Raw genomic sequence first — 26,602 nt, 5'->3', positions numbered from 1 at the left:
AAACAAAAACTTTAAATGTGCAAATAAAACCAAAAAAAAAACAGTCTACCTTTGTACATAAGGCGTACATTTTAGCCGGTTTAAAGCCGCCACTAAGTGTGTGTGTCTCGTATTCCACACCACACGCGCTCGATTTTTGCGACGTCACGGTTTGCAACTTTGAACCCTTCGCCCTGCTTCCGTGGCACCGTCGTCGCTGACAGGACCGGTTGGTATGGGTTGTGATTTAAACTAGTTTAAATTTCAATGTTCTGCTTTCTGCACACGAGTGAAGTCGTTGACAGAATGTGCGATTAAATTTACATAGTGTTAAATGTTTTTTTTTTAATTAAATTTTTGATGAGATCAGTATCAATTAAAGAGTTTAATGTTTATGTTAGAATAATCTTGAAATATTGTACAAGTAAATTTGTATACACAAAATAGGAAATTCGCTAAAAAACAATCATTGTAAGACACTCACTTCTAGACGTTCTTTAATCTCTTTTTTTTCGAGCTCATTATATAAGTGATAACAGTAAGAGTCTTGTTTTTGTGTGCTCTCGTTGTACATTGGCGCGAGCCATCAGTTCAGCGGTTCACGATCCAAAAATCAGCTCTTCGCGGACACGATGACCGGAGATTCCAGTTCGGTTTGAGATTCGAACAGCGCGCGAGGTGTTTCCGCGTTGGTGATGAACGAGCGGTTTGCTTTTTTGGGAGAAATTTCGTAAATTGTAGTGATTTCACTCCCAAAAAAACGAAAACAATTAGTGCAGTGCAACATGGGTACCACGAAGAAGGTGGTCGTCGTTTGTTCGGCGCTGATCTTGGCTCTGGGTATGTTTTAGTTAGATACTAAGTGTTATGAGCTAGTGTGAATCACGCGGCGTGTGAGATAGTGAGAGTGATTTGCATAAGAACTGTGTGTTTTGTTGTTGAGTGATGTTTATTGGAGTGGAAAATTTAATTCAATCTAAATTGTGCATTGAATAACTTAACAAAACAGTGGCGCAATTGTTAATTTGATGGTTTCAAAGTTATATGATAATGTTATCCAATCTGTTTAAACTTATCGAATATTTTTTGTGAAAATTTATTGATGCTTTGAACTTTTAAACTTGTAGCTCGCTAGATAATTTTACTCACTCAAAACTTCACTTGAATGACTTTGGAAACAAGCAGCCAATGAACCACAACAAACTGTGATCGTGATCATTTTTGAGTGTGCACCAACACCAACCTATCCAGTTCTAGCGAGATCGGTTCCGAACAGCAAGTTTTTGGTTCGAACCGGCCGGCGATTGCTAGTCGCTTGCGCGTGGACTTGCGCCACTAGAAGAATAGTCTGGAAGCAAACTTGTTTCGAGCGCGCTTATTTTCACACGTGAAATGGTTGATTGCAAAAATGTTTGGTAGAAATGAGTTAAAATGATCAATAGTTGGAAAAATGTGTTGCTAAAAAATATTATTTATTAAATATAATTTATAAAATTTCTTTCCAAATATTGTTTACAGCACTCGGAAATTATATTTAAAAAAAAACATAATTTTTTAATAGATGCATTTGTCAAAAAATTGCCATAAATACAACTTTTTTGAATGATTTTGAAGCGTCTCCACAAAATGTACTCGGAACTTATTATTAAGGAGAAGTATAATGCATTGCCATTGTTGTTTACGTTACATTGTGAAAAATCTCGTTTTTGAGCGAACAAAATAGAAATAGGTATAAAAAATATATGCTTCGGGTTTGAAATCATAGCGAATGTTTTATGCTAAAAACGCTAATACACAAAAAAATATATGAAAATTCATCACTTTTTGTTCACTGCAAATATTTTTGCGTTGAATGTTATGAAAAGAAAAATATTTTCCGTAAAATTTCATACAAGTTGCATTTCTCCCAAAAACGCCCAAACACAAGCTTTTATGGACTGTGTCTGTACAGGAATTTGTTCAAGGCACATTCATTTATAACTTGAAGCCCCAGACTATCAGATTTGAATTACTTTAGTATGTTTGTTATATGCATTTCGAAACAATACTTGAAAAAGGGGGATTTTTGGGATCTTTGGGATTTTTTTTCTGTATGGAAAAAATAGTTTGGAGTTTCAAAAATCAAGCCTAACATTTCAAAAAGTCATATAAAAACTTCAAATGCCGTTTTGACGGTGTCTGAGACATGATTTTTTGGAAATAAAATCTGGGGTCAACGTGCCAACCTTTCTCTTGCGTCCAAGATGTGGTGGCTGAAATCGGTTGAAACAGAGCAAAGTTATGATATTTTGAAAAATTTGGTTTTTGCAAAATAACGTAATGATTTGAAATCCGGACACTTAGTAGTATATCAATTTTGTTATAACTGGCAAAAAATCATGGAATATGTTGGATATGTAGAAATATCATCAGGATGTAGTATAAACAGTAAATTTTAAGAGAATGCATGCAAAATATGTCTTTTCTAACCATTTTTTATCAGAATTTCAAAATTAAATTGACTTGTTGTGTTTCGAATCCCGGACACTGATAAAAGCTGATTCGAAATCCGGACACTTTTGATTCGAATTCCGGACACTCGATTTTGCTTATAAATCGCACAAAGTTGGACTGACATTTTAGTGAATGGCATTCTTTAGGTCTTAAATAAGCTGTTCACATCAAAACAATTGATATTTTGTATAAAAAAAAATGCTAGAATTTAAGGAAATCAGAACCATACATTTCGCGTTGCCTTCCCGGTGCTTCGGACGCCTATGAAATGTTTCATCGAAATGTTTCACAGTTTTGGTAAACTCATATTTTTTTTTTATTTTATTGTTTTGGCATTGGCTACAGCGTCCAAACATATTTGACATGAAAGTTGATGTTAGAATTCATCAAACAACACAGTTTTGACAATAATTATGCAAACTCATATCCAAATAATTGATAAAACAAGGTGAGGTGTTATCCCCCTTCCCTTCCCACGCCTTGTCTTTTAACATCAATCACTTCCTTACTAACCCCGAGTAGGCCGCGGGTAATCGGCTCCCCTCCCACTAACATTTACACACAAGATCCTCTGTAATTACTCTTAGCTTTAAGTAAAATGTAATTACAAAAGCCGACTCGGTCCTAACCAGGTCCCAGCACCGAAAAGGACCTAATAAAAATAATTTTATTAAAAAAAAAAGGTGAGGTGTCCGGGATTCGAAGCGTCCGGGAATTCGAATCATGACGTTAGATGAAAAAGGTAATTTTTTGGGCCACCCTTACACAGCGTAGGTCACCCCAACAAAAAAATACTAATTGTTTGAGCCAAACTTAAATTTTGAGCCAAATCGAAGCACTTTATGTTTTGCTTTGACTTTCATATGAAATTGAAAAAATATATCATTGTAAAAAGACATTTTTTTAAAAGGAATAAAATACATATAAGCATTAAGTAAATCATAAAAATACAAACTGCAATATCGTTTGAAATTGATAAGGTGCAGACAGCTCATTTAAATCTCAGAAAAGATGCATGGATTCAAATGTTATAAATGTGAATTGCGTAATAAAATTTGCAAATTTATGTTTTGTACCAGCTCTTGTTTAAAAATTTAACAAAAAGGGAACACATCTAAGAAAAGATAGAATCGTCTTGTAAGGTTCGTTTAATTTATGCGAAATTTTATCGCACGAGATGAATATCAATTCTTCAACTCTCTCATTATCTTTTTTTTTTTTTGTGGATGACTGTAAACTTAAAAATAACCGATTTGGTCCAGCAGCAGGCATGTCGTGTTTCCAATCGTTTGCCCGTTGCTGTGAGTGTGATTAACTTTTTTCGCCAATAAAGAGCAATAAAAACCACGTCGGTCGGAACAAAACAGGCACACCGCGTTTAACTTGGAAGTAGGAGAAGGAAAGCTATTTGCGTTCCGAAGATATTTTTTAGTTTCCAGGTAAATAGATAAACTCAGGTTATACTGGATCGAAATTGAATGCAAATGCTTTAAAATGTTTGTGTATTCAAAAAATCTTAAATTTGCATAAGTTTGGCGCAGTCGCTTTCAGATTTCTATCAGCTAAACAAAAAAAATATTACAATTTAAAATTGAATAATAAGGTACTTCAATGCAATACTTCAAACCCAATTCAAGCCCACTTCTGCCTAACCATTAAGTACTTATGATTGCCGACACTCATTGCGAATCAAAACTTCATTCAGTTATCTCTCTCGCAGTGCTCTCTTTGCGGTTTTTCTCACCTGCTGGCCTGTGCTTAGCCCATGTGCGAGAAACCGCACGATACATACTACTCAACTATATATATTTACGTACACGACGTACCGTCATCTGGGGTGAATCGGGACACATGGGGCGAATTGGGACAGCTGTTTTAGCAATGTTGCAGCCTAATATTTTGATATTTTTGAGTGGTTTCTGATAGACCAGATTCAGAGCAACAAAATGTGTACATCCTTTCCCAAATTTGAAACATTCATCTGCTCTGAAATGTACTGTCCCTATTCAGACTGTAGTCCCAATTCGCCCCATATGACGGTACACCGTAATTGAAGAACTACTACCACAGCCTGCACAGCTGACCGGATTGGCAACAACCGAGCCGATTCACTATGGTGATGAGCAGGTCTCTGCGAATTCAGAAATTCTGGATTTTCCAATATATATTTTATGTATCACATGTTATTTTTTGACTTTTATATCTTGTATTTTTTCAAACGAGCGCATTTCGTATTTTCTTTTTCAATTTAAAAAAAAACGGGCCAAAAATAATTTTTAGAGCTTTTTGTGCTTATACAAATTTTAGTCAAAGCCCAAAAACTCTACCGATATTTTAAATTTGATGTCCAATTCATAATTTTTTTTATCTTTAATTTTTTCAATGGTTGTTCCTACCGATTTCTTCTAATTTCATGAAACTACGCCTCAACGAGTAATTTTGGCTCCTGTTAACGAATCCGAGGTCTAATTTTCGATATCGCAAGAAGAAGGGGCGGAACGACCTCTTTAAAAAAAATTCACTTATAAAATGCGTGTATTGAGTGTTTTTAATTTGACCTTAAGATAAACTCCAGAAATGATCAAAAATTCAGCAACAAATGAGTGTCATTGACAGTGTTATAATGAGTGATAGAAGAAGCAATCATTTGAACATCTCTGCACCAAAACATCAGAGAGTGTAGCGACCGTCACTATAGCTGAGTGAGATCTCTTCCTAGCGATGGCATTCTCTCTCTCTATCACTCCTCCCCTTATCCTCGACTATGCGCTCTCACCGCTGAGTCTCTCAATCTCTCTGAAAACTGCAATGGAAGAACGCGAGACGGTGATTGGGAGCCGACTACGCATGACGCCCCGTTAAACTACGCTTGCGAAATTGGTTTTGTGACGGCTTCAATGGTTAAACGTGGTTAAACGCTGTTGCGGTTGGATGGTCGTGAAAGCGGAGAATGTCAAACGCGAGTGTGTAAATACAAAAACGTGTTCGGCTAGGTTCGGCACTGAGAATATCAATACGGATAGAAGAGCAGTTGTATTTGGGGCATGAGTATTCAGGCTTGATAATTGTAGTTTCTGAGAGCTGATAGTTTGATATTTTTACAGCACTGGTCACCGATAAAAATAAAAATTAAAGAAATAATTTCACACATTGCACTTTTTTTAAAACCATTGGAAAAAACCTTTTAATTGAATTCCAGAAGATTCCACAAGCAACCAACAGCCAATTTCGCATAGAATTTCCATCCAATATGTTCCACATATCGTGGTTGAAGTGGTGTGCTGACCGACCGCACTCACTCACTGGTCGTCGGATACTCTCGCTCGGCACGAGGGACGGAGACTTGGCAGTGGAAGCAAGCAGCGCACTAGGTTCAGTCCGTCGGATCTCGTGTCAACAGTCGGTTCGGTGTCGGTGTCCGAATAGTTAGTTGGCCCAGTGCCTGTCAGTGGTGTATTCTTTCCAATTTTAGCGCGCGATTCTCACGCGTGACCCAAGCTGCTGTAGGTGTTGGAGAGCGAATAAACACGCGCGCGTCAACGCCTAACTTGTGTGTGATACGCAATACTAGTGTAAGATAGAACAGGAAATAAGAACTAGTTTAGCAAAATTAGCTGCCAAAAAACCGCTAATCGGAGAGCGAGCCTTAATTTTGCAAAGTTTCTTCACCAAGTTCCGTGTCGCGTGCTGAACGGTAGTCTCTTCTCCGCGAGAGATACAATTGACTCTCAATTGTCACGTTTTGGCGGGCAATTGTAGTTGTGTTCGTACGATTTGGGGATCCAAGCCGCGATAAGTTGTACACGTTTCCGGACTCAAACTCGCTGGATATGAACGTGAGGTGTTAATGTGTCAATGTTTCCGTTACATAAATATTACGAACAAAACAAACCGTTTGTTCTTTCAGATGAGCTATTTGTATAATAAATTGTTATCTGTTTAAAGCTATAAATTTGAAATTAAGAAACTGACTACTTGTACATAAGATGTTAAATTAAACATGGAAAAATATTATTCTACTATTCCTTTCTAATAACACCGACCAACAAAATTTCTGCGCAGGCTCAACTCGAGGTTAAGCATGAAGTTTGGGGTCCCCAGAAACACGTACACTTTGATTTTTTTCAAAAAAAATTAGGCAGGGCCGAATGGTTTTTCTCCAAAGTTTGTATGGAGAATTTATATCATACTCCAAATTTCGAAAAAACGTATTTTTTTGAAAAAAGTTTTAAAGACTCTGCCATTTTTCGTTACTAAACTGTAATCATTTTTAGAACATGTCATTATAAGGGAAATTTAATGTACTTTTGGAATTCACATTAACCCAACAGGGTCATTTTTTGATTTAGAACAAAAATTTTCATTTTATAATTTTATATTTTTTGTAATTTTATAGGGTTGTTTTTTAGGATAAAATAATGTTCTACAAAGTTTTAGAGCAGACAATTACAAAAAAAAATGATATAGAAACATAAGGGGTTTGCTTATAAGCAGTACGAGTTATCGCGATTGCAATAATTTGTATCTTGATGGGTTACATACATGTAGAAAATCACAAAATTTCAAATTACATTAAATTCACTAAATCCACTAAAAAGATTATTTTCAATCACTCCTGAAAGTTTCATGAAGATATTTCGTGACTAAACTGAGTAAGAGACGATTTAAGTTCACAATTTTGCCATGCGCAAAGCGAACTTTCAAACTTTGTGAACGTTTTTCTCCAAACACAGAGTATTTACGGGTGCCACGATATCTCGAGATGGGATGGACCAAATTGGCTGAAATATGAGTTGAAGACTCTCAAGACTCAAGACTCAAGAAATTTTGCTTTTTAAAAAAATACAAAAATCAAAAACTGACGATTTTTTATATGAAAAACACAAAAATATTTTTATCTTTCTTAAAAATAAGTTTTTTGAAAATCGCCCTTCGTCATGCACACAGGACCGGTTTAACGGGTTTTCACCAAAATTTTGAGCCGATTTGGTTTTGACCAAATCATGGCACCCGTTTTTTGAAACCGTTAACTTCAAATAGCTAAATCTCGGCAATGATACAAACAAATGAAAATGTATATGTAAGCTCATACCAACCTCTGACATTTTTGACGATTTACATGTCTGTAACCCCTTAAACAAGTAGTGTGACAGATATTTGAGGTAAAACAAAATGTTTTCCCAACAAGAGTGATCTTGCCTGTTATCGTCCAATTGAAATTCGTTTTGACGGATTTTGAAAAACATAATATTGTCAAATATCGGTAATCTATTTAAAAAAAAATTAGCCCAACATATGAAAAGGTCTTGAAAAGCATAAAATTTCACAAAAGTTTCATTTTGTAACATAGAAAATCGTACTAATAGTTTCCACGAGATTGCGAAGTAAAAAATAAGGCTAATTAGATGCGATGAGAAAAAAATAATGGTTTACAAATTTAGGCATAAGGAGCCTGTATATCAGCAATAAAGTCAAACATGAAAATTTGTAGCAAATGCACTTAATTTTTTTTGTGGCTTTTCCTTCATGAAGTGTTTTTAAAATGCCAAAAAAAAATTAGAAAATCTTAAGATGCCTTGAAATCGATGAACTTTATCAAAAAATGTGTATGGTGATTTTCGATTGCAAATTTAAATTTGCATATTATTTTGGTTTTTGAAAGTTTGTTTGACAGTATTTGAGATTTTTACAAATATCTTTTTTTTTTGTTTTTATCTCTGGTACCAGATTTTGCATCATCCTTATCCTCTCAAAAAAAAATAGGCTTAAAAAATACGTATTTTGGAAATTCAACTTTTAGTGAAAAAAAAAACAAATTGATCAGAAAATTCCTTCACAAAGTACAGATTTTCCAATAATCACATGCCCACTTTGTATGACTAATCCGCAAAAAGTACAAAATTAAAAATCTCTAAATAGTTTGCGAAATTCTAGAGAACTACTGAACAGAGCCAAAAAAGCAAATCTAATTCTTAGCATAACTTTGTCAACAGTCACCGTTCTACTATATAAAATGTCACATAATCTGTGAAAAAATCTCCTTAAATTCAAAATAGTTTGAAGGTAAAAAACAAAGTTCAAAATTTAAAACTAATCAAAACTGTAAACCAAAATATCGCTCTTGTATATTGAAATAAGTTACAAAAACATGTCAGATTGGACATTTGAACGAACTTCGTGATAATTATTTAATATTTTCGAATATGATGCAAATTTCACGAATTTAAATTTCTTTTTAAAACAGTGCCTTAAAACAAATGATTGCTGATTAAGAAAATGCACTTTGAAAGCTTTTATCAGCTTGAACAGCTGCAATATGAAAATTTTCATTATTAAACCACGATCGCGCCTTCATAAAATGTGCAAGCAAATAAAAACTAACAAATCAAAAGTTACTGTCCGAAAGAGTGCTGTTGCTGGCGTCTTCTAGGTTGCATGCAACTAACCGCCGAAAGCCGTAAACATGCACTCCGTCGTAAATCGATGAGGATTTGATCGGCATGTTCCGACTGGAAACGCCAACAAAAGTCCCTCACGCTCGTCGTTAAGTGTGAAGCAAATTGACTTTGCGTGAACGTTGAGACTCATGCACTGCATGTGCACTGCAAAGTTGTCTTAAATGTGCACATTTGCACTTTGGTTTATAGCGGAAAGTGTCAAACTTTTGATCAATAAGTTGCCAGGTGAGAATGTAATAATTGTGATTTATTTCAATATTTATTCAGCTGTTATTACGCTTTTTCTGTTCGTTAAAAAACTGTTTGACGTCTTCGAAAAGGATAAATATCAAACATAAGGCAACAGACCAAATTAAAGCAGCAAAGACGGCGTCAACCACTTTTTACGATACATAAATGTAGTTCGCTAAGAATGACGTCAGAGCTTAGTTATAACACAAAAAACACTGGTTCCGTTACAAGCAGATGCGCAAATGATTCATTTCGTTATCAAACTTTTTCTCGGCATTTCTCAGCTGGGCTATATCGTATACATGATGGAGATTTTTAATTGCTGTCATTAGTGTGACAATACCCGAGTACTTGGGAAGACTCATCTGCGCTAAATAAAGACGAGTTCATGTGCAATATGATGAGAATGGTCATAAACTAATCACGCTAAAAATCTTAGAATTACAAGCGAGTTACATTACGTGACAGTGATAATAATTTGCCTTTAAATCTATCAAGGAAGTTCGCTGAGGAGAAAGCCACAAATGAGATTATATAAAATTCATTCAATTATTTTTTCTTTAACATATTTAAATTTTAGTTTAGGAAGCTTATTCTTATAATCATTTCAGAATTTATGAGCTTTGGAAAAAAAAAGTCATTTTGATGAAATTTTACTATTAAGTTAGCCATTCACATACAAAGTCACGGAACAAAAACCCAAAATACAAAAAAAAAATATGGTAATATTACATCTGAAAAGGGGTACATTTTTATTGTCAGAAAAAAATGTGTAATTTTACCTCTTAAAGTGTGTAATTTTACCACTTTTCTTGCGGATTATCACTTTTTCAGTCTAATTGAGGAAAAATTTCATCATTAGAGAGGTAATTTTCAACTTCCAAAATTACAACTGCTAAATTTACACAATTTTTTAGTGTGTAGTATGTGTGTGACGGCTTCGTGATCGCGATGTTCGAACTACACAGTAAAAAAATATGGAAGCTGTAATTTTGGAAGGTTGAATATTACCTCTTTTTATGATTTAATGTTACCTCAATTTAGACTGAAAAAGTGACATTACACCATAAAAAAGGTAAAATTACACATTTTCAGAGATAAAACTACCTTCTTTCTGACATAAATGATTCCCAGATGTAATATTACCATGATTTTTTTTAACTGTGAAAAGATGGTCAATTTAGTCAAGATCAATCAAAATCAGACCAATGAACACAAAAATAGGCTTCTTTTAGATTTTATATCTCACCACGGTGCACCCGTAGTTTCAAGGTAGCCGTCTTTTTCAAGAAAAAAAATGTTTCGCATAGTTTAAATTTTTCGATTTTTTTCTTTTTATTCTATTTTTTTATGTACGGAGCGGATTTCGGAGTTCTCTCAAAAATGAGCAAATTTTATGATTTTATTTTTATTTTTTTAAGTTTGGATGAAATTTTGTGTGTACTTTTACTACTATTTACTATGGATTGCGCAAAACAATCATTTTTGGAATTTTTTTTTTTTGATAGGGGTAATTCTCTACCAACTCAACGAAATCGGGAAAAGTTGCCCCGACCACTCTTCGATTTGCGTGAAACTTTGTCCTAAGGGGTATTTTTTGTCCCTGATCACGAATCCGTTGTTTGATATGTTGTGACGGAGGGGCGGTACGACCCCTTTCATTTTTGAACATGCGAAAAAAGAGGTGTTTTTCAATAATTTGCAGCCTGAAACGGTGATGAGTTAGAAATTTGGTGTCAAAGGGACTTTATGTAAAATAAGACACCCGATTTGATGGCGTACTCAGAATTAAAAAAATGTATTTTTCATCGAAAAAAATACTAAAAATGTTTTAAAAACTCTGCCATTTTCCGTTACTCAACTGTAAAATTTTTTGGAACATGTCATTTTAATTTTTGAATCTACATTGACCCAGAAGGGTAATTTTTTCATTTAGAACAAAATTTTTCATTTTAAAATTTCGTGTTTTTTCTAACTTTGCAGGGTTAGTTTTTAGAGTGTATCAATGTTCTACAAAATTGTTGAGCAAACAATTACAAAAAAATTGATATGTGGTTTGCTTATAAACATCACGAGTTATCGCGATTTTATGAAAAAAAGTTTTGATGTTTCTCCACAAAATTGGTGCTTTGAACATAATTTTGAAACCTATCCACCCAAAAGCCAGATCAGTAAAAAAATCCGTGCATAAAAATCAAAAACATTAAGTTGAAAAATCTAAATTTCACCTCAGAGGCGTGTTCTCGATTTATAATCTTCACCTACGGAAGCGCCTTTTTGTCATCTTTTGACAGGTTTTCTTTATCTCTTATTCCATTAGGGTGAGGCTTATAAATTCGATTTTTTTGTGTATCGTGTAGAGTAGATGGAAATCAGATCAAAACTAAAAAAACATGAAAAATAACGGAAACCAAGAAAATTAGTTTTTATTTTAAATATTTAAGAACCCATACAATTTGTTTCTCGGATTTAGGTTTAATCAAAAAAAAAATATATTGGAAACATTTAAAATCTTAACCATAGATTGAATTACACGCTAATCATTTGTTGTCCAAAAATAGTTTTGTCATAAAATAATGGTTGCAAAACTATTAAAAAATACATTCTAGTGAGAAAAAAAGTATCGGTTTGAAATTCATATTTGCAGCATCTAATTTCGGTGTAATCTTCAAGAATTACTCATGTTGCAAGTGTGCACTCTTTTTATATGTTTCACGCTGTAAAATTAAAAGACACATTCTCCGTTCGATTCGCTCGACCTTGGGCGTACAGGTCTAATTAACGCAGATATTCTGCACGGTTCAGTTATGCGATCCATCTAGCACATATCTATTCCTAAACCAAAGGCAAACCCGATCCTATTAGTCAGTCAGAGTGGGTATGCTTCTGAAAAGCGATTTCCACTCCTCGGTAAGCCGAGCCGAGGCAAGTTAACCGGTTCCACGAGTAAAATCCAAAGCGGTGACCGTTTTGCGCACAAGAAGGTTGGGAAACATTCCCGGCTACATTTACACCATTTTTAACCTGCCAAGGCCAAGCATCGACTGTATGCTCACTTCTTGTGGGCACCTTGGTGGTACCCCGCCAGTGGAAATTAAATCAAAAGCAATGCGCAGAAAAAAAAATAGAGAACATAAATCGGAACGGCCGATTGGGCCGGCCTGGCCACCGAAGACCAGTTATTGCCCCATAAGTACTTAGTAGATGTACTCGGTTGGAAGCTTTCGAACCTCGGACGGAACTCGTCAGCAGCAGCGGCGGCTCAGTTCTCGTCGATTCTATAGAGGGGGCAGCAGCCTAATTACCTGCCCGTTCGAATAGGTCGTCGAAGACGACGGTCGTTGCGAAATTTTGGTTCCATTTCGGTTCATTGAAGGTGAACAGGGCTAGAGGTGAGCTCTCGCGGAGAAGCGACTTAGAACATTGACCACTTGGTGAAGAGACCTGTCGGAAAATACCTGCTGGAAAACTTTCCACGACAAACACCGCGTACCTACAGAAGGGAGGTTAGGTTAGATGGCGTGAGTGCACGTCAGCTGAACTTAGTCCGTGAACGACCGTTGATCTGCGCAGGTAATCGTGTAGTCGATTGAGTGATTTAAGCGAGATTATCGAATCGTGTGTGCGCGGTTTATTGAAAGTGCACCCTGGTGAGAGATAAACATCTATCGGTAATGATAGTGAATCAGCGGGGCAAGTTCAACCAGCAAAGAAGATAAATTACGGGAAGACACTCAACGACTGGTAATCCAGAAGGAAGCTGCTGTTTTAAGGAGTGATCCACGATGCCATCTGGGATGAAGAAAGTGAAAAATCCAAGTAAGAGTCTGGGGGTGATTTAAGTATTAAAGTTTGTTTAGGAAACTTGCGGTCAGTGCATATCAAATTAAAGTTCGACCAGTTTCGATAGTAAACATCAGGAAGCACTGCAAACACCAGAGGCCTGACTCATTTCACGATTTATTGCGTTTAGAAGTCAGAGAAAACAAGCAGTATGACATCCTGCTACCCTTCGTTTTCGCTCAAACTAGAATCTGAAGCTCTTCCTGGTTTTTTGTTGTTGGATGCCTGTGAATGAGAGTGAAGCAAGATTCGTTTCTTGTTTGAGCGTAATCAAGAAGTCATGAAATCGGATTGAAAGGATTATTGGAAAAACAGGTTTATAGATTTATTTAACAACATTGCATGTTGCATATCGCCATACAAAAATTAAGTGATGTTTGAGTGACATTCAAAAAACTTCAATTTTAATCACTGTTCACATAAATGTCACTTATGAAATTTCATCACTTTAGAGTTAATGATTGGAGATGTTGATGATCACTGTGTTTCTTACAAATTTAAGCTTAAAAGTGAGCAAATTGAATTAATCACGTCGAATTGATTATTAGTAAGGTTTTTTTTAAATGTTTTATTTGAATAAAAAATCTCTCCTCATATTTCAAAAGGTCCTATGTACCTAGGAAACTGATGGCGCATTAGTTGATTTGAGAAAGTACTCTAGAATTAAATGTTTGTTTTTAACAAAATGTATTAAATTTTAATAAAATCTATATGAAATTGAGAAGAAGTTAATACAAAGTTCCATATTTATTCAAAATTTATTAGAAATTGATTAATTGATTGATTGTTTTGAAAACCCTTATTTTATAAATGAAATTCACATGACAAATGGGTTCTCCGATTTGCGTGAAACTTTGTCCTAAAGAGTAATTTTTGTCCCTGGTCACGAATCCGAGCTCATTTATTTATATCTCTTGACGGTGGGGCAATACGACTCCTTCCATTTTTGAGAATGCGAAAAAAGACGTGTTTTCAATCATTTGCAGCCTGAAATGGTGATGGTTTGGATATTTGCAGTCAAAGGGACTGTTATATAAAATTGGACGCTCGGTTTGATGGTTTATTCAAAATTCCGAAAAAACGTATTTTTCATCGAAAACAATACAAAAGTTGTTCCAAAAATTCTGCAATTCTCCGTTAGTCCACTGTTAAAAAATTGTAACATGTCATTTAATGGGAATTTTAAGGGTGCACAGCAACGAAGGAAGTTGTTGTCTTATTATTCTTAAATTGTCAAACTTACGGACCCAATCCTGCAACAACGGGATTGTAAAATTAGTCAAACTTCGTTGTAAATTACTTTATGGATTGTAATTTAGGAGATGAATAAAAAAATATGTCGGTAGTACCCGTAGTTTTGAAGATACTAAAATTTCTGTAACAAAAATCTGGGTGCAAAAGCACTGGTTGATGTGTACCGTTAATGTACTTTTCGAATCTGCAATAACCAAGAAGATTCATTTTTTCATTTTTAAATTTCATATTTTTGTAAGTTTGCAGGGTTATTTTTTTGATTGTAACAATGTTCCACAAAATTGTAGAACAGGTGATTACTAAAAATTTGATGTATAAACATAAGAGTTTGCTTATAATCATCACAACTTTTTGCGATTTTACGAAAAATGAGTTCTTAATAGTTTTTCTCTATGAATACTCAGTTTGATCACTAACATCACTGTTTCAGCTACATATAATAATCAATCATTTTCATTGATTTGACTATGTGCATAAGCACCATTACAAAGAAAAGCATTTCGTCGCCGTCGTGCTAACTTGTCGCACGTGCATTTTGGGCCAAATTGAGTTAAGAACGCCGTTTTGTGCAGCTAACAATGCCTCACCTTTTGACCAACACAGATCCCCAAAATTCGATTTCAACCCTGAGATATTCAATAAAAACCGAAAAAACTCCGCGCATTGTTGTCACTCTACATTTATAAGTTTCAATCTTGTCGTGCTGTCTTGTCACTTCCTGAAAATTGATGTAAGTGCGACCATTGGCCAAAGGGATTTCAGGTCAGAACGCGTTTGACGCACGTACAAGTTAGTAAACATTTTTAATTATAACTCGGGACTCCAGCAACCAACTTCAACCAAACTTCGGGGCAATGCACAGAATGGTCAACCAAACAAAACGTGTTTGTTATTGTTTACATTGCGTGCTCTCGTTTTTGTTTATTCAAGGTCAAACATCAAAACGCGTTTTTCTCGGAACGTCAAAATGGCGGGTGCGACAAGATAGCACGACGACGTCGATTTTGAATTAACCGCCTTAAGTACTTAAAAATCATATTTTTTCAAAATTTTGACAAAAACCACCTTTTTATAAGAAAAAATTAACATATGTATTAATGTAAATGATATTTTATCGCTAAAAAACCGGTATTCAGCAACATTTTGAAAAAAATGAAATTTTGTTGTACTAAAGCCGGTTAATTCAAAATGCTATTTGTCTTCGTTTACGTCACATATGTAGTCAAATCAATGAATAATATTGATTTCGCTTGTAAATTGCTGTTATTAAACAATGCAAAAGGTTTGGAAACATAAAAAATCTGGCAGTACCTGGAACAGTGATTTAAGAGGTAAAACTGAGTTTTCATAGAGATTTTTGAAATTTATTTGACTAAATTGGCTGTACAAAAACTAATTGTTCAAAAAAAATATTGTTCAGAAAAAAATTGCCTGCAAGATGTTGGTATTGATTTTGGCCACTACACTTTTTTTTAATTTTTTTTACTTTTTGAGAGATTCTTGTAAACATTTCAGGCAAAGAATTTATTTTTTCAACTTTAACATGCTGCAATTGAAAAATGACGACTTCCTGGATCAATATTAATACAGAAAATAATTGGTAGGACACCTAACTATGATTTTAAGTAAAATACGGGGCAATTTGAACGCCTTTTTCAAAATATTATAACAAAATATGATATTTTCTATAATAGAGGAGAAAAGAAACTCGCGACAATTTTTTGAGGCTAGGAATTTTGACAGGTATGATTTTCATATAGTGACGTCAGAAATGAACTCAAATCACTCAAAGTTCATTTTGTGAGTGACTTTAACATTTTGACCTAGTTTGACAGCTACATTGTCCCCAGTTTTTCTGTGGGAGAGAAAAGGAGGCGAATACTTTATGAAAATCATACCTGTCAAAATTCCTAGCCTCAAAATTTTGTCGCGAGTTGCTTTTCTCCTCCATAACAGGTGAGCCCAAATGTTTTCACCACATCGCCTTTTGTTGAGACACACTACTGGGCATGCTTGAAAATATTTTCAAAAAAATCATTTTTTTGGAATACTAATGCATTTAAATGCTTCATGAGCATCCATAAACCACGTGGACACTTTTTTGGGAATCTGTTACCACCCCCCCTCCCCCCCTCGTGGACAATTGTCCATACAAAAAAAAACTTTTTTGTATGGATCGTGGACAATCGGCATACCCCCCCACCCTCCCCCCCTAAAGTGTCCACGTGGTTTATGGATGGTCCCTATTATGTACTACTTAACATCATTGCCGTACGGATAGAAATCTTGTAAGCTAATCCGGTAACTCTATTTTAACGAATTTGTAAACAAAGAAATGATTTCAAAATCGTCAACTTTTTATTTGATTTCGCTGTAAATGTTTAGAAAATCGACAACATTGTTGTTCAAAATCGTTTTTTTTATGCTGATTTTTGGAAACATTTCTATGTTAACAAAATCGACAACATAAATTTACCGGATAACAGGATTTCTATTCGTGCGTTTGATTTAGATTGTTAACACTGTGTTAGTCTGAAACAAACGAAAAGTTATTGGTATTTTTTTAGGGAGATTAAACAAATTGTTTGTAGATTAAACAAAACTTGTTGGCATTAATGAAATTTTAATTTCACCCTGAGGCACCCTTTTCCCAGTGATACTCACCTGAAAATCAAACATGCCAGCGCAAAGCGTATCAATATGACCAAGAACATGCACCAGAACGACACGAAGCTTACAACCCTTATGAGAAAATTAAACGCCCATGTTCAAGTTCTGCCCGAGCCCGGTGGACAACATTCCGCTGCGTTCTAGCTGGCAACTAGGGTCGACTATATTTCATCACCTCCGGTCGTACCGGACACCGGTCAATGAGCTGCACTTGGCCCTCAATTCGTTCTTCAAAACCGTTCAAAGCCCTTCCGATGGGGGGGCTGAACTCTAAATTGAAGGGCCGTGAATAGTTTTTGTTCCGCCAACTCACCTTTTCTAATATCTAGGGCCTCAAACTGTACCATTACCTTCAGATGAAAAAAAAAGCGCACAGGTTGTCGTTTGCCACCGTGTACAACTCTATTTGCCACTCGACATTGACTAAGGGCGTGCGGGAGAGGGTCGGTGCGGTCAATTGACTATTCATATTCATTCTCCCGGCCGCCGCAACCCATGCCATGTGCATAATTTGCTTCAAGGGCACTACATGTGGTCGCGGCGTTCAAGTGTATCGAAAGTAAACACTTGAAGAAGTGGAGGCGTTCTTAAGTTCTAAACCACGGAATCTCTGCGTTCTACGCACGGTTATAGCGTGCCAGAATGACTAGTAATTATGAGTTCTAGTAGCCTGTACTTGCTGAATCACTCACTATTGGCTGTTAACCATATGTTTGCAAATGCAATTGAACTTGAGGGTTTTTATGGTTCTTGAGAGATTGTTTTGCTTGAGTCACAAGTTGTGTTTAGTTTTTTTATGCGCACTATATTTTATATCGCAATTTACGCCTTCTACGACCAAATTCAAAGAAAGCATCTGAGCAAACCTTTAAAAACAGTTTTTTCAACGAAGCAATTCAGGACTCAGTTTAAGAGAAAAGTAATGTTTGGTGTACTTTTAGAGCTTTATAAAAATCTTTTTCGTTTTTTAAATAGTAAATCTGGGCTTAAGGGTCAACAGTTACAGCAATTTTAATTTCTCGATGCAATTTTAAAACTCAAGATCCTTAAAACGATTTTAAATGCACACACAATTGAAACAGTGTAAAAACCGGCTCCGTGGCTTAATGGTTACGGCTTCTGTCTCCCAAGCAGAAGGTTCAGGGATCAAATCCCAGTCGGTACCTTTGAAATTTGGAATCAGAAATTTGATAATGAATAAAAACTAAAATGAATCAGGTGGGATTCGAACTCACATCTTTGGATTGGTGGTCTGGGACGCTAAGCAGTCGGCCATCAGAAGGTTAACACTCTAGAAGTGAATTGATCCGTAGTGTTTGAAACATGTTATCTTCTCATATTAAATACACGCTGATCCCTGATTTGCCTGAGGGGATTTGGAAGTCTAAATATAGATCGAGTTTCCTTCAGATGCTTGCTTCTATGTTTAGGCGGGGCCGAATAATGCCCAGCGACCTCGGAATTGGACCGCAAGGAGCTCTGTCATTCTGAAACGGGTCGTTGGAAGCAGTGCGAGGGCTATCACCACCTAATACCCGGGACTGAGTAAAGCTGTATCAGCATTCGACATATACACAGTCTGATACAAATTATACTTTCCCATAATTTCGCTACCGGTTAGCGGGTATTGGATTGGACCACACACACACACACACACAGATGCAATTTTAAAACTCAAATATCAGGGATATTTTTCTTTAAGCTCGAGATGTGTGTGTGTGTGTGTGTGTGCAACCAACCAAACGGGACCACGCGGTCGCTTCTTACAAATTGAGTTGTTTCCATGGATTTTAGATTTTGTATTCTATACATGCAAATAACTCGCATAGGCATATTTATCTTTAAGCTCGAGATAACTTAATTTGAAAATATTCTATTTTTTTTCTAAAGTGTATGGCCCACCTTATAATGAAATTAAAAAAAATTCCAACTACATGTTTTTCCATGTAATTTTACCCGGTGAATCTGAATCTTCCCTCAGAATTAAGCCAAATTTAAAATCATCAAATGAACCCATAGAAACCAAAAATATAAACAACAATCGCCTAAATATCTTTAGGCTAAATTCTGACAGTAGATTCAGACGATTCAGACACAACGGGAAAGCCGAAAGGTGAAAAACTTTACAATTTTTCGGAAAATCAATATTCCACTTAATTTTGTGATCTGGAGCACTGTGCACTAGGGCAAAGCTTATTTTCACAGAAAAAAGTGTTTTCCCTGAAACTGCAGTCTGCAAACCATCTGTAGAAAGTGTGTTCATGGAATAGTTTAGTTTACATTGTCAATAATTTATATTCTAGAGAAACAATACGCGTGCAACCAGGTATTTGCAATGAACATAAGCGCTTCGATCATTTTCACAACAGGTTTTATTCAGTTTCATCTCTGCTTTGAAAGAAGGCACTCATTCAAAGATATTAGCTTAAAAAATGTTTAACATTTTAAATTCAACTCTGGCTCTACTCGCAACCGCAGGTATTTGAGAAGTATCTCATAATCACACAAAGATCCAAGAATTTAAAAAACATGTTAAGTGCTGTTGTATTTAATTTTCTGTTTCAGCAGCTAATTGTTTTTATCATTAAATGTTCTAAGCATTGAACAAATAATTTTTCAAGTGGTAGTGATTTATTGAGACTTATTCTTGAAAACAAGTAGAGTATTAAGAAGTTGAAACTTCCAAAAACATGCATCGCTTCAAAAATTAAAATTAAACATTGAAAATATGATCAGCAAATTATATAAAAAATAAACATGTGGATGATAAATGACTATATTGACACTCGCATTTGTATGCAGAATTCAATATATATTTGTTAAATTTGATCCGGCATTTTTCCATTCGTTAACATGCTTCCCTTAATAAAAGCTAAAAATATCTCAATTGAACAGGAGTGCTGCGCCCATCTACGAGGCACAATCAACGCAAATTGTTATTACAGTGTAACAGTGTGCAAGATACCACTTAAGTCCACTACAGTGGAAGCTCTATCACGATGAATGGCAAAACTGATAACGGCGCGGTATTATTTTTTTAGGTGGGATTCTTTAAAAATAAAAATTTATCAAAATATGAATAAGCTAGTCCCCACAAGATCGGTAAAACAACAAAAAAATATTTTTTTTTTTTTTTCAAATTTTCTCATAAATTTGTACCGGTTCACGTTCGAATCAGTCACTGTAGTATACTCACAATTTGAACGAGTACTCCTGACCGAACAACTTGTGACAAAAGGGAAGCAAAACAGTTTAAGCGCCGTTGATTGATGTCAAGTGTTAATCGACCCAAGTGTGTATTTGTTTATTTATGCGTACGGTGTGGACACTAAACCTATAGGGTCGGATTTTTTTATTGCTGTTTGGGGTTCATAAAAAAGATCTTGGCTCGTTGAATGAAAGATACGACCAGCGTTATCGAGCTATATCGGTGTAAAATTCGGAATGATATAAAGCTGTTAGCTTTATGGAGACGCTAATACATGGTTTAGGTTTTACCTGTATATGCCCAATTGAGACCTAGTTCCGGAACCAAAGATCGACGACACGAGATAACACACTAAATGCGGAAATAATAAAAAAAAAACGTAAAAGTAATACTTAGATTGTACGAATCCAATACTTTTTTTATGGTTTGAACTTTGGAACAGTCTTAATTAGTGCAAATCAGCTGCTCGATTCACTCAATAAAAGTAAACAGATTTAATTGATAACGATTCTGCAGATTCACTGTTCCAGCAAATTTATTCCATCAGCTTTGATATTTATTTTCATTCGTGATTCACTCTTTCTGCTTCGCAGGGCTATGGGTCGGCATGAAACCAACCAAATCGCAACTTGGAACGGCGAAATTTATGTATTTTTACGGGTAAGCAAAACAAATAAATGCCTCCGAAATTCACCCAAACAAATCGTAACTTTCAGCTCAAAGTTCGAGGATCACGAATCGTACGACCTGGACCAGGCGGAACAGATCGTGAGCCACGAGAAGTTTGACGCGCGCAAAAAGACGGTCATGTACTTCCACGGGTACATCGAGTCGCCGGAGGTGGAGAGCGTGCACGTGATCGTGGACGCGTACCAGAAGCGCGGCGACCACAACCTGATCGTGCTGGACTGGACGAACCTGGCCGATGGGAGCTACCTGCTCGAGGCGGTGCCAAATTGTTTGAAGGTATGAAGGGGACAACATTGAGGTTAAAATTGTAGCGATTTTATCGAAGAAACAATCGAAATCGACATTTTTATGGTTAACGTTTGCAGGAGTGACATTGAATCTGAGGGGGGAGGAAGTTACACAAATAAATGGGACCGATTTCCTTTCCTCTAACTATCCCCCATCTATTAGCTATTTCAAAGGTTATTTTGTAACTTTTTCCTTACTTTACCCGATTCTTTAAGCACTCGCAAACTCTGTTCAAAACTTCGAATTAATCACTTGTTGAAAGGTAGTTTACATCTCAGCATGTAATAATAACTTCACACAAATAATGCTTTAAACAAGGAAATGAATGAAATGAAGTATGACCCAATCCATGTAAGATCCAAGATATAATTGGAATGGATAAGCTAAAATTAATATATTCTCAAGACATTACGAAATTTCATAATACAACCCATTTTTTATATTGTGATCAGGGTCTGAATAAAAACAACTATTTGAGGACACTAAAAGCATTAAATAGGGAAAGCTACTAATACATCGGCGATGAGTTAGTGATTTCTGATCTTTGTCGAAAATCAGGACCCTTGCTTCACACATTTTTTAAAGATAGTAAGCGTCTTATGATCATTACGAAACTGTTTTTTTTTTACTTTTTCGCAAATAGTTAATATTAAAGTTAAAATTAAGAATTTAACAAAATGATATAATCAACGTTTAAACAATAAAAAAAGATTGCTAAGCCTGATCTGAATTTATGAACCAAAATTTAAATAATTGTAGTTTGTATCTGAATAAAATATTGATTTATTTTAAAATGGATCGTCAAAGGCTGTTAAATACATTTTGTTTTTAAATTAAGTTCCTTTACTATTCCTTTTTTTTCTCAAACAAACTTGAATTTATGACAAAGAATATGTAACCTATTCTTGCAACAAAATGAAAAAAAGTAACTTTTGCCAAATTCCTGGACATTCTATTACCATTATGCCTTATATTGCCTGATGCCCTTCAAATATTTTTTGCACAACTCTCATAAATATAAAATAAAATCTTTATTTGGAAGTGAACAATTTTAAAATTTTCCTCGACTAGTTGGTTAACCCTGAATTTTGGAAAACTTTTTTTTGAATAATGATGTTTTGGAAATGTTGAATTTTTGGGTCATATCTAGAGGGTGACAATTCTCGAGATTTTCAATTTCCCGGGAATCGAGAGTTGAATTTAGCCATTTCCCGGGAATTCCCGGGACCCGGGAGTTTTTTTGTTTATGCCAATAGTGCCAAAATTTAAAATGAAAAGTAATAAATTTGTTTCTTTTTAATGAATTCATATGCAAATAAATCATACTAATTCAATGAAACATTAATTTTTGGAGCCTCATTATTTTGAGGAACTATATAAAAACTTTTGATTTTTTCTAAATCTGCAAATACAAAATCGTTTCTCGAGCTTTTTAAGGCTCAAAATTGTAGTTTAAAATATTTACGAATCTTAATTCGCACTTAGTGTTGTTATTAGATTTTTGTAAAAAAATAACTTTTATAGCTAGAATATAATTTCTCCGTATCGGGAATTTTGCAATATGATTGACAACGACTCAAAACAACACATATTATGCCAAATCCGAAAAAAGTGTTTTAGTGTTTGTCATCAAATATTCGTCAAGGTTTGTCGCATCAGCAGCCAAGTCTAAACACTATTTCAGTGAAATTCAAATTTCAGAAGATGCGTTTGAACATCCTCTACCACCTGGTGCTAATATTTCGTTTTTGCCAACAGACGATATTAGCCGTTTTTTTCAATGGTGGGCAGAACAAGTAAAACTGTTTTTTTTTGTAATTTTTAAGGTCAACTGTAAATATTCATTGAAGAAATATTCACAGTTATCAGGAAAATCCAGATGTTCACAAAAAAACTATATTATGAGGATTGCAATGCTCGATAGAAGATATGGGAATTGAACTTAACTCTAAGAAATAATAAAAAAAATAATATTTGAAAATAAAACATTTGATTTCATTTCTGGGGTGTAACTGCTAATTATTTAATAAGGTAAATTTTGGGGTCCAAATTTTTTTTTTGGCTTCTCTCAACTATAGTTTTTGCAATTTTTACAAGTTAAAATTTACAGTTTCTAAATAAGAAGATTAGAGAAGCATTGGGTTATTCGAACTTGAACATCGACCATTGAACATTCAAAGTTCAAAACAATTTTGAATTTTCCAAAAGTTTTTCTGATTAGTTTATATAATTTTGCTTCGATATTTATAAGTTTAAAATTTCCCGGGAGTCTCGACCAAATTTCCCGGGAATCGAGAGGTCCAAAAATGATAGATTTCCCGGGAAATTTTTCCCGGGAATTCCCGCTCGTCACCCTCTAGTCATATCCCATGTAGAAAACATGTTGATCAATAGTTCTTATTACCATTGTCTGACCGAAAACGAAAAGTTTCGGATTATTTTTTGCATTTTTTATTTGAATGTCTAGTTTATCTATAACCAAAGAAGTCACTTTGCATCATTATTTCGTCTAAAAAAATCATCCATACAAAATGACTATTTTGAGAACGGATTTTCGGATCTTCAAAAATGATTTTAAACAAAAAAAATGTTTGACAACAAACAAAGGGTTTTTTTTAAATTGTAACCAAGGGTCCTGATTTTCGGTTCAATGAACAGAAACCACTCACTCATTGCCTATCCATTCGTCGCCTATTCCAACCCGCTAGCATTCATGAGCGAATGATAATCGCAAGCAGCCAGCGAGTGGCCCGAACTGTTCACTCAGCGAACAAATACATCGTGAAAATATTTGCCTACTCCGTCGCTCGACGACACTCACACACTACCATGTTCAGCGAAGAGCCATTCTCACAAAATGCCAGAGCGGCAGTCTTTTTGTCTTCACGCCCTCAGTTTGCCATCAATTTGATTTTTTCTTGGTGGAAATTTTTTGAATGGTGTATATAATGTTATGAAATCAAAATAAATGCAAAATTTAATTGATAACATTGATTTTAAGCAACCCAAATCAATGAGTATAACGCATTGCATCAGAGAAAAAATGTTTTCAGTTAAGAGTGATCGGAGACGATCGGACTGCCGGAGCCGTTCGGAGACTGAGCCGATCAGAGAGAGAAGGAGAGTACAAGAGAGAGTGTTCGGGAGCGAATGGTGTGAAAGTGACAAACGGTAGGAATCCATCAGTGCAGTATCGCGTCGCCTGCTATTTGTGCTCGCGAATGGAGTGGTTGATTTTGAGCAATCAGGACCCTTGATTGTAACTATTATTTCTGAGAAATTCTAAGAATACCTACAACTTAGCCAAAGACACCAAAATGACCAGAAAATCGGGTTTCAAAATACAGATTTTTGAACGATCTAGTAGCCTTTAAGTATAAACTGTTGCCAAAATTGTATGGAGACTTGGGCGAACCAATGATGCAAAATTAAAAAAATCATAGAAAAAGTAGACACAAAGTTTCATGATAAAAGGAAAATTAAATTTTCAAAAAAAAATGCTTTTTTTAGAGAATTGCTCTTTACGAACTTTGGAGGAAAACCGTTTGGCCCTGATTAAATACTTTTGAAAAAATATGCTTCCCATAATATTGATCGTTCGAAGTTTTTTGTATTGTGTTGGTGTAAATGCTGAAATTTAAAAAGTATCCCGATTCTAGAAACCCTTCATATTAAATAAATGATGAATCATAGTTTCAACCAGCAGAACATTTTGAAATTTTTAAGTTGTTTCCATTTTCTTTGAGTTTGAATATTATATTAATTCTAAATCTTTAAATTAAAATTAAATTAAAACTTCATCATCCCGGTACGAGAATCAAACTCACGACCTCTGGATTAGAAACCCAGTACGCCGGAAGTCGAAATCCATCCCCTACCGGTCACTATTCCCAGTTCCCAGGAATTGAACCGATCACCTTCCGCTTACAAGGCGAAACCCGTAACCACACTCTTTTTCTTACCATTTTTGTAGATTTTACCCCAAACAAAAACGACATTTTTTCGAAATGCTTAAAACTGAAGAAAATAAATTGTGTTATTCATCAAAACATTAAACTTTAGAAGAAATTTTTTTTTGTCTTTCATGATCAGAAATATTTAATATAATCAAATTAATAATTTTATTTCTCCTCCTTTCAGCTTGGCCAGAAGCTAGGCAAGGTGATACTTAACATGGTCAACTTTGGCTTGGACGTCGATAAGCTGCACATCGTGGGCCACTCGCTCGGTGCCCAACTGGCCGGGTACGCCGGCCGCACTGTGATATCGCAATCAGATAAGAAGATTAAGCTTAAGCGGTAAGTTGGCGGTGGAAGAGCGCGAAATCAAGCTGATAATAATAATGTATATTTGTGCTGACTCTTTAATCTCCGTAGAATCTCCGCACTCGATCCAGCCTTCCCGCCGTTTTATCCGGGCGTGTTTGTGACGCACTTGAGCGACAAGGACGCCGACTTTGTTGACGTGATCCACACCGATGCCTGGCTGTACGGCGCCCCGGTCAGTACCGGAACGGCGGATTTTTGGCCCAACAATGGTAAAACCCTGCAGCCCGGATGCCCGAAAAGGAACTACAAGCCGCTCACGGACAACGGTAGGGCCCTACAAGCCATCAATTGTTTGCATTTTGTGTGAACCATGTTTGAAACTATCGCTAACCCAATGCAATTTTTATTTCTATTTTTGATCTACAATCTACCCTTAACCAACCTGTCACGTGTGGATGTCCCCTCTTCCCTGCATGCCAACCACCCTCCCCCTCAAAACATTCCCCAATTTTCCAGTCGTGCCATACAAGTTGAACTCGCCAGAAGCCCATGCCTGTAGCTATGCATGTTTGTAACCTGCTTCCATTTATGCAACCATTTCAGCTGCTAAAATATGAATTATCCTTCCCAGCATACACATCAAAACCCCGTACTAATCGAAACCCCGCTAATAATACACTGCCCACACCGGTCTCTCTCTCGTTCTCTCTCTCTCTCTCTAGATTTGTGCAGCCACCGGCGGTCCTGGTGGTTCTGGGCGGAAAGCGTTGCCGAACGGGGGACACAGAGCTTCCACTCGGTCCGCTGCAAGTCCTGGGGGGACTTCAAGGAGGGCAAGGTCGACCGGTCCGGCCAGGTGGTGCACATGGGCATCGACTGCAGCTCGGAGTAAGTCACACTTTGAATATTTAGCACGAACGGCCTAACGAATTTCCTTTTTGGGTTCTAATTTTAGCGCCAAAGGAGACTACTACCTGCAGACGAACGGCAGTCCGCCGTACTCCAAAGGAGTGTCGGGAGCCAAGTTTGAATAGCATTTTAAGGGCACAGGTGCTGGGTACTAGCACTTTTTAGGCGTTGTACAAAGATTTGTTATAAAAAGTGGTAAACAGTTACGAAGTAACGTAGTTGTGTAATGTAACTTTTAGTAAGACAGAATCCAGGCGACAATAAAAAAGTTATAAAATTTTAGGAAATAAATTCAATCAGATTCAGATATA

General features: G+C 35.8%; 1 protein-coding gene across 11 annotated transcripts; it reads left to right on the top strand.

Annotated features, from left to right (window-relative positions):
* The first annotated feature begins 512 nt into the window (after positions 1-512).
* On the top strand, positions 513-26,602 carry LOC128092289 (vitellogenin-1). 11 transcript variants are annotated; one of them, XM_052707158.1, is made up of 9 exons: positions 5,842-6,044; positions 12,843-12,980; positions 20,730-20,796; positions 20,853-21,102; positions 25,255-25,412; positions 25,491-25,708; positions 25,899-25,949; positions 26,105-26,270; positions 26,338-26,602. In XM_052707158.1, exons 2-9 carry the CDS (start codon positions 12,947-12,949, stop codon positions 26,414-26,416), a joined length of 1,023 nt encoding a protein of 340 aa, XP_052563118.1. In that variant the 5' UTR covers positions 5,842-6,044; positions 12,843-12,946; the 3' UTR covers positions 26,417-26,602. The 11 variants fall into 11 exon arrangements, with proteins under 11 accessions (XP_052563111.1, XP_052563120.1, XP_052563118.1 ...); XM_052707157.1 differs by having other exon boundaries at positions 12,803-12,980; XM_052707154.1 differs by having other exon boundaries at positions 12,735-12,980.

Source organism: Culex pipiens, chromosome 2, assembly GCF_016801865.2.
Source record: "Culex pipiens pallens isolate TS chromosome 2, TS_CPP_V2, whole genome shotgun sequence".
NCBI classification, from domain to species: Eukaryota; Metazoa; Arthropoda; class Insecta; order Diptera; family Culicidae; genus Culex; species Culex pipiens.
Note: the sequence above shows the minus strand (reverse complement) of the source record. Positions and strands in the feature narration are given on the sequence as shown.

Bases quoted from the DNA above. Each gene is read 5' to 3' on its own strand.
- LOC128092289 (XM_052707151.1), top strand. From the start codon at position 765: ATGGGTACCACGAAGAAGGTGGTCGTCGTTTGTTCGGCGCTGATCTTG. The intron at 25,413-25,490 runs GTAAGTTGGCGG...TAATCTCCGTAG, and splicing joins AAGAAGATTAAGCTTAAGCG to AATCTCCGCACTCGATCCAG. The intron at 25,950-26,104 runs GTTTGTAACCTG...CTCTCTCTCTAG, and splicing joins CCATGCCTGTAGCTATGCAT to ATTTGTGCAGCCACCGGCGG.